The sequence below is a fragment of the Sitodiplosis mosellana genome, unplaced genomic scaffold, assembly GCF_009176505.1.
Source record: "Sitodiplosis mosellana isolate CC-2019 unplaced genomic scaffold, AAFC_SMos_1.0 Smas_scaffold_12, whole genome shotgun sequence".
Classification (NCBI taxonomy): domain Eukaryota; kingdom Metazoa; phylum Arthropoda; class Insecta; order Diptera; family Cecidomyiidae; genus Sitodiplosis; species Sitodiplosis mosellana.
Window position 1 is genome coordinate 2,243,273 of NW_022595254.1, and position 13,174 is coordinate 2,256,446.

At 36.7% G+C, this 13,174-nt stretch overlaps 3 protein-coding genes across 3 annotated transcripts; 2 read left to right on the forward strand and 1 right to left on the reverse strand.

Annotated features, from left to right (window-relative positions):
* The first annotated feature begins 32 nt into the window (after positions 1–32).
* On the forward strand, positions 33–1,596 carry LOC129567704 (transcription factor IIIA-like). The gene is made up of 2 exons (XM_055444878.1): positions 33–168; positions 325–1,596. The coding sequence occupies exon 2, from the start codon at positions 353–355 to the stop codon at positions 1,466–1,468; it is 1,116 nt and encodes a 371-aa protein (XP_055300853.1). The 5' UTR covers positions 33–168; positions 325–352; the 3' UTR covers positions 1,469–1,596.
* Positions 1,585–2,647, reverse strand: LOC129567706 (39S ribosomal protein L22, mitochondrial). The gene is made up of 3 exons (XM_055444880.1): positions 2,265–2,647; positions 1,972–2,185; positions 1,585–1,889 (listed from the first exon to the last, which is right to left on the reverse strand). The coding sequence occupies exons 1-3, from the start codon at positions 2,451–2,453 to the stop codon at positions 1,672–1,674; spliced, it is 621 nt and encodes a 206-aa protein (XP_055300855.1). The 5' UTR covers positions 2,454–2,647; the 3' UTR covers positions 1,585–1,671.
* Positions 2,648–2,967: 320 nt separating this feature from the next.
* On the forward strand, positions 2,968–7,297 carry LOC129567705 (post-GPI attachment to proteins factor 2-like). The gene is made up of 5 exons (XM_055444879.1): positions 2,968–3,430; positions 4,107–4,208; positions 5,030–5,164; positions 5,320–5,587; positions 5,746–7,297. Exons 2-5 carry the CDS (start codon positions 4,125–4,127, stop codon positions 6,141–6,143), a joined length of 885 nt encoding a protein of 294 aa, XP_055300854.1. The 5' UTR covers positions 2,968–3,430; positions 4,107–4,124; the 3' UTR covers positions 6,144–7,297.
* The last annotated feature ends 5,877 nt before the right edge of the window (positions 7,298–13,174 follow it).

A 13,174-nucleotide genomic window follows, 5' to 3' on the forward strand; every position in this document is an offset into this window, starting at 1 on the left:
CATCTGTCGACTGGGGTGAGAAACTGGTGCACATTTAATACATAAGCGAAATAAATAAAGAATAGAAGAAACGTCAACGGCACGAAACACATGGTTTGCTCAACTCAGGGCTCTAAACAACAAAGACAAAATTGCAAACATGTTTAGTTTTATTCGTGTGCAAACAAGGTTAGAATGTGAAACTTTCTTCTGATAGAAAAGAATCAATTTCTTCATATAAAATACTATGAGAATTTGAAACCAATTGATATTTTCTCTTTGAATTATATTCAAAAACATCTATAAGAAGGTCTAAAAAAACAGTTTTTCTTTTCCCTATTCCAGATAACGAGTTGATGCATTTTTAAATACAATGTCCGTCGACAAATCGAAGAGGACACCATTCTTTTCAGTATTCAAATACAAGTGCACATTTCCTGGCTGTAACTTGGAATTCCGACGAAAAGATCGACTAGACACGCACGAGTTTACCCATAGCGGAGTGAAAAAGTTCAAATGCACCGAGCCAAATTGTCACAAAGAGTACGTAACCAATTCACATTTGCAGCGTCACAAACGAACTGCTCATGTCGAGGGAAAGAAGGCTCTGTACTGTCCGCACGAATCCTGTGCTCAAATCTTTGGATCCAAAGCTACTGTGAAAGAGCATTGCAATTTGGTCCATTCGGAAAAGCCACGCGAGTTCGAATGTGAAACGTGCAATGAAAAGTTTCGACGGAAAACGCAATTGAAACAGCATATGTTTTCACACACGGGAGCCTATTGGTACACATGTGATAAATGTGGAAAAGGCTTTTTGCTGTTGAGTCGTTTGAGACGGCATGCCGAATCACATCGGACCAGGCAATGTGATCACTGTGATTTGACATTTGATAAATGGTCTCTGCTTATGGCACACAAACACAAGGCACACTTGAACAGCGATCTGAAATGCTCAGTTTGCCATAGGGAATTCCATTCGAATCGTGTTTTAAAGCAACATTGCAAAACACATACGGATCTCGACGAACGAACGGTATTTCCATGTCCGTTTGAAGGCTGTGCACAATCTTTCCTTCAGAAACGGAACATGCTCGCTCATTACAAGTCAAAGCATGAGAATCGCAAGTTTGTATGCACATACGATGGTTGCACAATGGAGCTGAGCACGAAACAAAAGTTGGATTTTCATATTAAGGTGATACATTCGGGCGAAGCTGGCCAAAGCAACTCAAAGAAGAAAGGTAGAAGGGCCGAGAGAAAGGACAAAGGCATGCAGAAAATTTCCACCGCATCGAAACTCTTCAACATCATTTTGCCGCCAACACTCGAACAGGTCATCATTTCAGGTCAAGGAAAGAATATTCACATTGAATACGATCAAATTGAAGGAGAATTCGACGACAACAGTCATGAAAAAAGTGGCAGTTTAGAAATGTCTCCACTGATCAACACCAACAAGATCACTGCAGAAGCCGTGAAATGCTAAACTCCATGAATATCACTTTATTTTTAACAATTCACTTTTGAATATTTTTGCTCGCCATTGTTTGACTGGTTTTCAAATAAAGATTCATGTTATTTATTCAAATGCTAAAAAGAATATCAAGTTTAAAATTTTCGACTTTTTATTTCTAAATTCAACGTAGCGATGAACGTACACAATGAAACAACTTGCAATTCAAAGGTAAGTTACAGGGAATTATAAATCTTTCTCTTCCGTTTATCTTCCAGCCATTTTTCGAGCTTCTGTTCGGGTGTGACTTGGTTGCGATAGTAGTCTTTTGGTGGTTTTCCCTCTTCTAAACGAACGAAATAGTGACAGTATTTGTATTCCACACGTCCAATTCTGCGTTTTGCATGACGACGAATCCCTTTGAGAACGTATCCTTTGCCACAGAATGATTCGGCTATTGCGAATTGAAGAATAAAAATCAACTCATTACGTTTTTTTTCTCTCAATGGTTTAAAGAATTTTCGTGTCATACTCACCAACCCACAAGTTGCTTTTGAATTCAACGTTGTGCTCTTTAACTGCTTTTTCTTGGGCTTCCAAAAGTGTTTCCAATATCGAAACAGCACCTTTTTTGGCAACAAATCGCAGCTGGCGAACTGCCTCATCAATCGTCATACCGCGAATCAAGCAAGCAATGTACCACATCTTTTCTGGACTGTACTTGATATTCGCCTTTTGGTGGCAAATAAACTGAAAACGACAAACATATTGAAATAAATATGTGAATTTTTGAAACAACCAATATAAAATGGTAATAAGTCAATCGTACCGCCGGTCTGGGTTCTTCGTCTGGTCTTTGTGGTGGATACATTTTGTCATTGTACGAAAGAAAATGTGTTGGCCCATCGTTGTCACCCTTTTCTTTCTGCAGCATGGCGCTGGTATGGAATTGTGAATTGCTCAAAACTGATACGCTCGGTGCGATTTTCGAGGCAATACCTCGAAAAATTGACAACATTTTCGAAAAAAAAAACTCTTTCTTGTTTTGCTTGCTACTGAAGAGGTTATTTTCTACAAAATATGAGGTTATGTTTGTCAATCGTGAAGTGTCAACGAGAGTTTAGTGAATGAAATTGCCCAGAGAGCGTTGTTGAGAGTAAATTGAGTGAATTTCGTTTGACGTCTGTCATAACGAACTGTTTGTTTATACGGTCGCTACATGTGAGAGTGCTGTGCTGGTGTGCATGTGTGTGTGTGTGTGGGCAGGCGGAAAAGCGAGAGAATGAATAATGAGAAAAATAACACAGTGGAGCTCATTCGTTCAAATGTCAAATATGAAAATGAAAATCCGTTGTGTTACTCTCAAAACCATATGTGCTGGTGCTGAGAATTTGTGAGAGACTCGAAATACGCGTGCGTACCAAATGGAAATGAGTAAAAATTCAATGCTGTGCGCAAAAAATGTACTAAATAGTTGCGGTAAATGGAAAGAGAAGCACGAAAAGAAAAAATCAAATACCTGAACATTAGTTGTCGACGACTGAATTCACGGATTAGCGCCAATTCGTAAAAGTCGTAGCTATGATTCTATCCCAATTGAACATTTATGTAATTAACGAAGCGCAATAAAATAGTGGAAAGCACCAATTAAGTGAGTTGAATCAACGCGAGATCGAGAGAGAGAGAGAGAGAGAGAGTGAAATTCCCAAAACAATCCGAGAACAGAGCACACACATTTTTTTGGGTGCTGCTGCTAAAATCAATTGGTGTTGCGTGTGTACACAACGAAAATCGTTCAAAATTTTGACGCGAGAACCTGAGATTTTTTTTAGTTCGCCGTGGGACTGTGCGTATATATATATGCTGTAACACAATTTGGCACAGTTTTGGTGAGAGACTGTCAGAGATTCATTCAAGGGAGTGAAAACACAGGCGATCGAAACAAAGTCGCAAATCAAAGTACCTCAAGAAACATACTTACCACATTTTTTGCAAGTAAGAATTTCACCCTAACTCCCATAAATTATATATTGAATTTGTGAAAGCGAAAAAAGGCAACAAAAAAAACATATCGAATCATCGAGATCAGTCTTTTTATGTGTGCGCGGGGTAAAAACAAAAATAAACAAGGAAAAAGAGCAGAAAATTACAGCTCACAGTGAAAAAAAAGGAAAAAGAGAGGTGTAAAAGAAAAAAAAATAGAAATGCATTTTATCCCACCCTCTATAATTGTCGAAGCATGGGGTGGTGCGAACTATTTTATTGAAATTGAAAAACATGACTTAATTCCTTTCAAATAGCGCCTTGTGAGATATCAAATGGTGTGTGAAAATCCAAACTCAATTGCAAAACATAACTAGAATAAAACTTATTCAACACACTTGTCTTATTGTTTGCAATCATTTCTCCATTACATAATTCTGTGTTATAAGTTCATCACTATTTCATGGACGAAAATTGTCTTCAACTCGCCTTGAAAAAGAAGAGAAATAAAATCTAATTGTAACGGAGCCATTTGATTTATATACGCTCATATGTTAGTTGAATCGAAGAGTATCGATTTGGGTTTTAGTGCGCCAAGTGTTGAAAGCCAATAATAAATGCCATTTATATAGTATATACCCTATACTAAATCTATACAACAATATATTATGTATTTCATTGAATACAGCAGTTGATTTGCCCAGTGATGACTATCGACAAAAATGGGCCCGATGAAATTCCTGCCAATGAAAAAGATGAATCGCCTAACAGCAAGGAAATCACAGAAAAGGTAAGCAAACACTAAAGAGTCAAAACCACGCAATCTAATTAAATGCTCAGACATTGAACAAATGGTACCACTATTATATACTATTTGATACGTATCGTTTAGCGAGTGTGACTTGAGTATGTGTGTGTGTCTATGTACGTGTGTGAGAACCAAAAGTGAGCGAGCAGAATGAGTTGTTAAGCTGTTTGTATAACTATTTGGCGATTGCCTTCCCATAAATTAAAATTTACGAGTTTTTTGTCCTTTTTTTCGCTTTCTCAGTTCTGCTTCTCGTTTAATTCCTATTTTTAGCCTAATAAATTCTTATTATAAATAAATGAAATTAACATTGCACTGGCGCACGTAATTACATCCAATTCAATTAACTAGCACGCGTCTTTCGCTATTACCATTTACTTAGACGATTGTGTTGTGACGCGTAAGCAATGGAATCGCCCGCCGTTTTCAGTGGCGCGTTTTTCTTCTCAATATCCTCTTATATTGAAATAATAACAATATTGGCATGTTCAAGCACGTTCCTCGCGACAAATCGATTCTGAACATTTAATAACGGTGCAATTTCATTGAAAAATGTGGGTTTCTCACCCGACGTTCCGCAAAGTTTAAGTTGGAGAAAAATTACCACTGGCTTAAATGGGAAAAATAAAAATCAATTATTGAAAAACAAATATTTCATGAAATTTAAATGAATGTGTACTGACTTGTGTACAATGTAATGGCAAATTGAATATTCAAATGGAATGTATTCTAGAAAAATCGATCACAATTAAAAGTACTTTATGAAATAAATTGTACATATGTCTTTTTCATGCATTTTTTAGATTACCGTGCATTTTATGCTGGGATTTCGTGAAATATGCAGTGTAACAGCCGCATTGCCAATGGTAACGCTATTTATTTGCTTCGTGAGTGCCGTTGTCTTCCAGTTCGATGATGTACATGAAACACATTGCCGGGTTCGTGTTATTCAATATATTGTTTCTTTACCACTACTCCATTTGCCGTCTCTGGTTTAACCCCATTTTCCACATACATGCTGTTTCCGTACCCGAAATAGAGAAAAAAAAACCGAACTAATGGTTGATTTGATTGATTTTTACCCTTCTTGCAGGTTTTCAATTTTATTCCATCGATAAGCGCCATAACGGGCATCAGTCCAAATATCTATTTTTGGCGAATAAGCATTGCATTGCATGTAGGACCGCGATTTATAATTGCCATTTGTTACAAAAGCTATTACGAGCATATGTTGTGCCATGTCAAGAATCCAATAGTCCACGGTAAAGGTACGTTGTACATGAATCTGGCGTTCTGGTTACACATCATCGAAATCACCTCGCTGTGCGGTGTCACGTACATTTCCAACCGAGAGAACTACAGTAAGTTTCTATTGGCTCATAAATTTTGCTGTGCGCCTAAGCGCCAACAGCAGCAAGAAAAATAAAGTTCTTCATTCAACTATCATTTATTTTGCATAAGTGGCATTAACATTTGGCATTGTGTCTTCTTTCTTTCTTTTCCTTCTCTTCCATTGCAGCTCTGCATGAACAAGTGTTCATTGTGTTTATGGTTTGTTCGTTGTGTCACATGCTGATCGTAATAAAACTATGTCAATTATTGAAACACGAAATCGATGTACAGCGATTGCCCCATTTGATTTTGATCGACGAGGAGAAATCCATCAAATTCAAGAAGATCCTGTTCAATATATCGATCATATCGACCATTGGTTTGGCTGTGTTTTTCTTCAAGCATCGAGTTTACTGCCACGATTTGGCATTCAGTGCGTTCGCATTCTGTGAGTACATCATTGCCGTGTGCAATTTGGCATTTCATTGCACCACCATGCTCGACTTTCCCTCGGAGTATCTCATGATCGCACGGCGCACCACAAAACTCAAACTAAAACACCCAACCGGTTGGAAATTGGATTAGATACAATAATGTAATGGCTCAATATCGATGATGCACGACCCGATCTCCGATGGCCGATGATTAGTGACAGCGGCGACGGCGATGGCGATGGCGACAGCAGCAAAATCTCGCCATAACAATGCACGTTTCGGATGGCATGTTTTTAAAATCTGAATTTGGACGAAAAGACGTGACCCATTTAATTTGTTTTCTTTCTATTTAATCCACAACACCAATTGCCCTACTTGGCCAACCAAGTTACCTGCACGAACCCACACATTCATGGCAGAGGTGACGAATTGATTACCTCAGTATCACTCACCTCAGTACTCACAGTTTTTTTTTCTCTTTATGGGGTATGAAATGAATCTGTATCGCAAACGGTTATCAGAGGGGGCTATATTCATTTCGATTCCTGATTTTTTTATTCAATGGAAATCATTAATTCCGAAGTCGTTCATTTTGATCAGTCCGGCGAATGAATGATTGAGATCCGTGAACGTTTCATAAATTGTGAGTCAACCATGTTCACCGATCTTTGTAAAATGTCAGTGAGAATAAGGTCTAGCGTTCACCAGTATTACACCTATAACCTTATAAACAAATAACAAACAAACAAAAAATTAATTAATTCTAGTCCTTTGAATTTCTAGTCAAATTAGTAGTGAAAACAAAAAATGAAATCAAAAACCAACCACACAAATACCAAAGTCTTTTACAACAAAGAAAAACAATTGGAATATTAATTTTAAGAACAAATCGTGTGAAACCACTTGCATTTAGTTGAATTTAATGAAATGAGAATGAAATTAGAATTTAAGTAGAAAAAAAGAAGAAGAGAGCTAGAAATTGGAACTATTTTTCTTGACACTCTACAATGCAGAGAGAACACACACACACACAAGAAAAGAAAAAAAAAGAAAAGAAAGAATGAAATTACTATGAGCTGCCGTGATGATATGAGCCCTGTCAACAGTCACCTGATTGACTGTTTTGGGTCAAGAACTTTACTTTTTTCTTCCAAAGAGCACCATATTTTTCTTCGAAGCCTTCATCAAAACTTTTATTGATTCAAAAGTAAAAAAGAAACTGAGTCTATTTGAAATGGAATTTTTGAGAACTGTTTTTAACGATGAAAAAAAATGAATATGAAAAAAACTCTGGTTTAGATTGAATGAACCTGTTTATTTAAATGACTAAATGTTATATTTTATATTGTTTTTCTTTTCAAAACCACACCGAATTGATTTCAATGGAATATAAACAAGCAAAAAAGCATGCTTCATTCGATTGGTCAATGAACAAAAATTGCTTAAGCACTTCCTTAAATTCCGTACGTGATTTTGCCTCTAATTGATAATTAATTATGTTGATTTCCCCATCGAGTGACCCGCAACATTGACCACACACACAAAACAAACGTGTTATAAACAAAAAGTATACCAAAAAAAAGAAGAAAAAATTGAACAATTAGCAACAAAAAAGTGTTAAATCCGTATAAAAAATGATGGAATATGTATTGTTATTGCGGAGACCAACAATTAGTTATCGAATACTTTATTTCTGTGATTTATCGAGTTACATGGATCGAGCGACGGACGTAATGTATATTCTATGTAAAGTTTTACTTAAGAACATAAACTATTGGGTATTTAATGTAAAGAGACAACTAAAATACACAAACAATTTTGGAACACGATTCGCCAAAAAGTGAACAGCTGCAATGCAAAGTGAAGCATTGTGTGCAATAAAGGAGAACAAATCAGATACGTTGACATGAATTTTAAACGACGACACCTATTTCACAGGGCAGACTAATTATTTATTTGATTATTCGAGCTTCCTTTTCGCATCATCTTTGATAAAAGCGTTGAGTTTTCCGAAAAGAAAAACAACACAAAATTCAAAATTAGTTTTTACTGTGTTTTTAATTCGCTAGCACACAAACACAAAATTTTTGCAACAAAAATGAAAAAAAAAAATAAATAAAGAATTTTAACCGTGACACACCTAATTTCCAAACCAATCAAGTACGTAAATGAAGAAAAACACACCCTATCAATTTGTACAAAATCAAAAACCAACTGATAAAATTTCGATTCGAATGATATAGAAATAGGCACGAATACCAATTTCATAGATGACATAATCACAAACTTACTAAAAAGAGACATAGGGAAAATATTTAGTAGATTTAAAAAAAATTATTGAAGAAGTTTAGCATCAATGAATAGGTGAACCGAACGCGCCACATTTATAAACATTTGAGAACTCCATAGAGCGGTTAATTGAGAAAAAGGAATAAGCAACAAATAGTTTCGTTTTCAAAATAAAAAAACACAAAAACATTAGAGAAAAAAAAATATTTAGAAAAAAAAACAGATTCAGCATTTATTCTCAACTTCTTTTAACGTTCCATCTGTTCTATCGTAATTTCCCCGCACCGAAATTTAAGGATGAAATGAAAAACCAAAAAATGCAACAACAACTTTGAATGAAACCAATAACTTCCAAGTGCACAATCTTCTTAATTCCTAGGAATTCATGCTTGAAACCAAAAACTAAAACGGAAACTAATTAAATTATTTGAAGAAGTGAGGGAGAGAGAAAAGTCAATCAATACAAATGACAAAAGAATTCTATCGAAAATGATAAAATGCAAAGACTATTCCGTACTGTACATATGACGATGATGATGACGAAGTGAGAGATATATTTCTTCACTAGTCTGAAATGAAAATGAACGAGCTAAACGTGTATCAATCAGAAGTTATGAAAACTAAAATGGGCAGTTCTAACAATAATAAAATTAAATCAATCAAAATAAACGCTAGTTATTTTTTCTCAGTTTCATTTTACATTTTTTGTTATTTGTTAAATTTTCCCGATTCCCCCTAAGCGCACCTTTTATTCCCATTCGAATGCGGTGCGTGTGTGTGATTGAGCTGAGCCAGTGCTGCAGATGTAACGGAAGTACGAGAGCCAAATATATACATGAATTTACTATAAATTTTTATAGTACATGAGGTTGTGTTATGGCATTAAAACGGTTTGGTTGAATTCAAGGCACACACAAAACATTGCATGAACTCACGTACAGTGAGGCACACATATGCTTTCGCTGTCTCTTCTCAGTTCATTGATATTTGTGCAAAGGAGTCCCGAGCCGATGCTTTGAGTGAAGGAAAAAAAATGACTAAACGCAACCAACACACAAACCAATAACAAACGAAGGTATACGAGAGGGAGAGCAAAAGAGAAAGAGGATATTATACGTCACCATCGTCTCTGTGCGTATCTCTCTGTAGAACCATGTTATTTACAGTCATTTGATGCGGACATATTCGCAAGCGATTGCATTGAGCCGCTAACAGAAATTACAAGTCCACTAGAATGCCGAGAAGCAGCAGCAGCAGCAATCGTGCCGCTGCGCAATGTATCTATGCGCAGTGAGGCATTCACTTGCCTTACATTTCAACCATTCCTCCGTTTAATTGAAATTCAACCAGAATGTTGAGTGTGCAGGCTTTGTATGTGGATAAGAGGGAGCCGAAACGCGAGTGACGACGACGACGACGACGACGACGATGTCTCTCTCTCTGTGTGTTTGTATATTTGGGTTTTTACTCTGTGCAAGTTTTGTGTGTATGCGTGCGCCTTGTGCCTGTGCCTATGCCAATAGCATGTACATACACAACGCACGCAAGCAAAGCAACTGCGAATAATAAATGGTCTTGTATATAGGAAAGCGAATGAGAATGCGAGAGAACGAAACGGGCAGCAAAGAAATAACGAAAAACACAACTGTATTCAACAGAATACACGTTAACATATTGCAATATCTGCCATTCTTGGCATTCCACACATATTCGACGGAATAGTTTTACGATTGTACGCAACAGAAGCGGTTTGTTTTCGTTTCTCTGTCGTTCGGTTAGTACACAGCACAGCAGCTAGCTGCAACATACATACTAAATAATACAGACGGTTGTTGATAGTTCGGACTGATATTCTTGGTTTTTTTTTTAATTCGCTGTTCAGTTCAAATTTCAAGCACAAAATTTGAAAACAATTTTAAATCATTTTTTTCCGGCCATCACAAATAGCTCTGGAAAGTGGATGAAAGTGTACTAATCAAATTGATTCGAAGTAACGATTGATTTGAAAAGCGAAATTTTGTGTCGCGACAATTTTTTTTTTATTGAAGCCGACGAAAAAGAAATTGACTTCTGCTGCAAGTTTTACAACAAATCTTATAACAAACAGAAAAAAATAGTTAAATCTATTGCGAGTGCATTTTATTCTTAGATCAAGTGAACGTTTAACTTTTTTACACTGGGTAAGTAACGACCAAAATAAAATTCATGATCATGTTCATTGTTTGCATTTTCGAGCGTTTAGTTCAGTTTATTTAAAAAGAAAAATTCTACATTTTTCGTTCGTTCCTTCTCTGGAAATTCTACTCTCTGCATATAAATTGTGTTCTCCTTTTTTTTTTACTTCATTTTAATTTTATTTTATTCCATTTTGGTTCATGGCTAAAACGACACACTCGTTTTTATTGGGTTTTTTTCCTCTTGTGCTCGCTTCATTCTCCCTCTCCCTCTCTCTCTCTCTTCTCTGGCTCTTTTATTATATGTGCATTCTGATTCGTGTTTATGTTTGTCGGTCCCCTTTTCCATTCGGTTCTGACTCGAAATGAAACATGAAAATATTTTCTGTGGAATTTAATGAGATGAATATTTGTGTTAGTTGAAATATTTCAATAAGATGGCGTTCCACGTATCACCCATCAAATACATACGTATACACACGCAACGGGCCAAATATATAGGTACAATTGTCCCGTCTGGAAAACGCTTGCGTCGCGTCGTCGTCATCATCGTCATCGTCGCTGCCAATCGCTCTAATCGTCACTGGCCCGTTTATGGCGTTATTCCATTAATTTCTCTTTTCTTTCCGGTTTTTTTTAGCATTAAAATTTTATGCAATTATTCATGGTCTTTTTTGGGAAGAAAATGAGTAAGAGTTGATCAAATGTTATCACATCGTAGCGGTTTTTCGTTAAAATTATCGACAATTTTGTGTGATAAGAAGCGATTGGTGTATACTTTTCAGACGGTGTCGTCGTCGATTCGTCAACAATGGGTCGATTCGTGTAATATATAACGCAAATAGTACGTGTATAAAAGGCACGATACTCAAGCATTGATATCTCTCCTTTTCTCTCCGTGTATATGATGTTGTCGTTGTCGATTCATCATGCTCTAGGTATATCGAATCGTACGCTCATACCTACGTATCGAACGACCGACCGACCGACCGACCGAACGAAGTAAATACAGTACAAACTCGCTTCACCAACCGCCGAATCGCTGTTGTTGTTGTTCGCCATGGTTTGTGTTCGTTCTGTTTGCATTACGTGCGCAAATACATTTTCTGTTGTGTGCCGATGCACACAGCCATAGCCAGAGAGCATTATACATAACAAAAGCCCACTGATGTTGTTTTCATATATATGCATTATAGAATGAACCGAGCGCACAGTCACCATGCTCTATTCTTTTTTTAATGTGAACACATTTACTTGCAATCACAAAACACATCACCGACGACGACAACGACGACGATTCACCGACGTGTTTCTGCTTAAATGCTCGCTCTTGTGTACTGCAGAAGCACTTTATATTTTTTTCTACTTCTTCTTATTTTGTTCTTCTTTGTAGCTGTGCTTCTTTTCTCTTTTGTGTGTTGCACTTTGTTTTTGTCATTTTCGTCGTTGTGCGGTGGCTTAGGTGAACACAGGTACACACATCAATTAAATACAAATTAATAAATTGGCTGTTTCTTTTTTTGTGTTTGCTGTTTTTGTTGTTGTTGTTGTTGCTGCTGCCATAGCCTCGCTATTGCAAGACCTTCGCGTCGTCGCTGAAACATAAAGAAAAAGTAGCAAACTTGCCAAAGACCGAAAAAGATTGCAATCGCATGAATGGCATAAATGATATTCCAAGCAATGTATTTGCCTCCGCCAAAGTTCCAGCTCTCTTACAGCCATTTGTAATAGACATGTACATTGATTATGTGTCTCTGTGTGTGTATGTGTCTTTGACGAGGTGTGCATGGTGTGGCAACGGTAAGCAAGCACATACGTGTGCTTGGCCTGTCGGTGCGCGCTTAAGGAGAAAGAGACTTCAAAGTGCAACAGCTTGCAAATACGCGATTATCAATTTACGCTAATGTTAATGCGCAACAATTAAACGTATTACTTTCAAGCACCGTAATAATCGATTCTTCTTAAACAGCCTCCACTTCATCACTCACTTACCTCAATCCCGCAACACAAACGAAACGTTGAGCAAAAAAAAAACAGAAGAAGAAGAAGAAACAGTATCAACTTACTCAGCGACATTAAGCTAATGTTACTCGGCCAATTGACGCAAAAAAAAATTAAATTTAAATCGCTTGTAATGCGTTCATTTTTATTAAAATTATTAATATTTTAAGAATTTCTTCGTCATTTCCCCATTTAGCGTAGGATATACGATATAGCAATTATTTCATTCATTCAATTGATGCCATTTTTGGGTCTTTGATAAACACAAAAATGCAGAAATTTCACATTTTCCCATTTTCTGACTCATATCGCATTTATTCACTCGATAAGCGAAACTGGATCATGCTTTTACGTTGAATGAATTTACGCATGTTAATTTGATAAACAAACTGAAAAGAAATTTCTCCTATCACAAAATGCCTCAACATTTGTTCTTCTCTTTCTCAATTTTCAACGTTTGCCGTCAATTCTAGCCGAATTGGCGTTATTAAAATTGTTTTTTCTTGTTCATTTCTCGTCGCAACGCGAAAACTACGCGTATGATTCATTGGGGATTTCGCTATAACGTGATACCGACTAAAACTACAACTTTGAGTCGCCGCAAACCATTGACGTAGTCAGTAAAACCGCATCTGGCGTCTTAATTTATATGTTTCAAATAATCGCCCGTTCAACCGGCCATATTTCCCGAATGATCTCTTCGACGTGTAATTTGTTC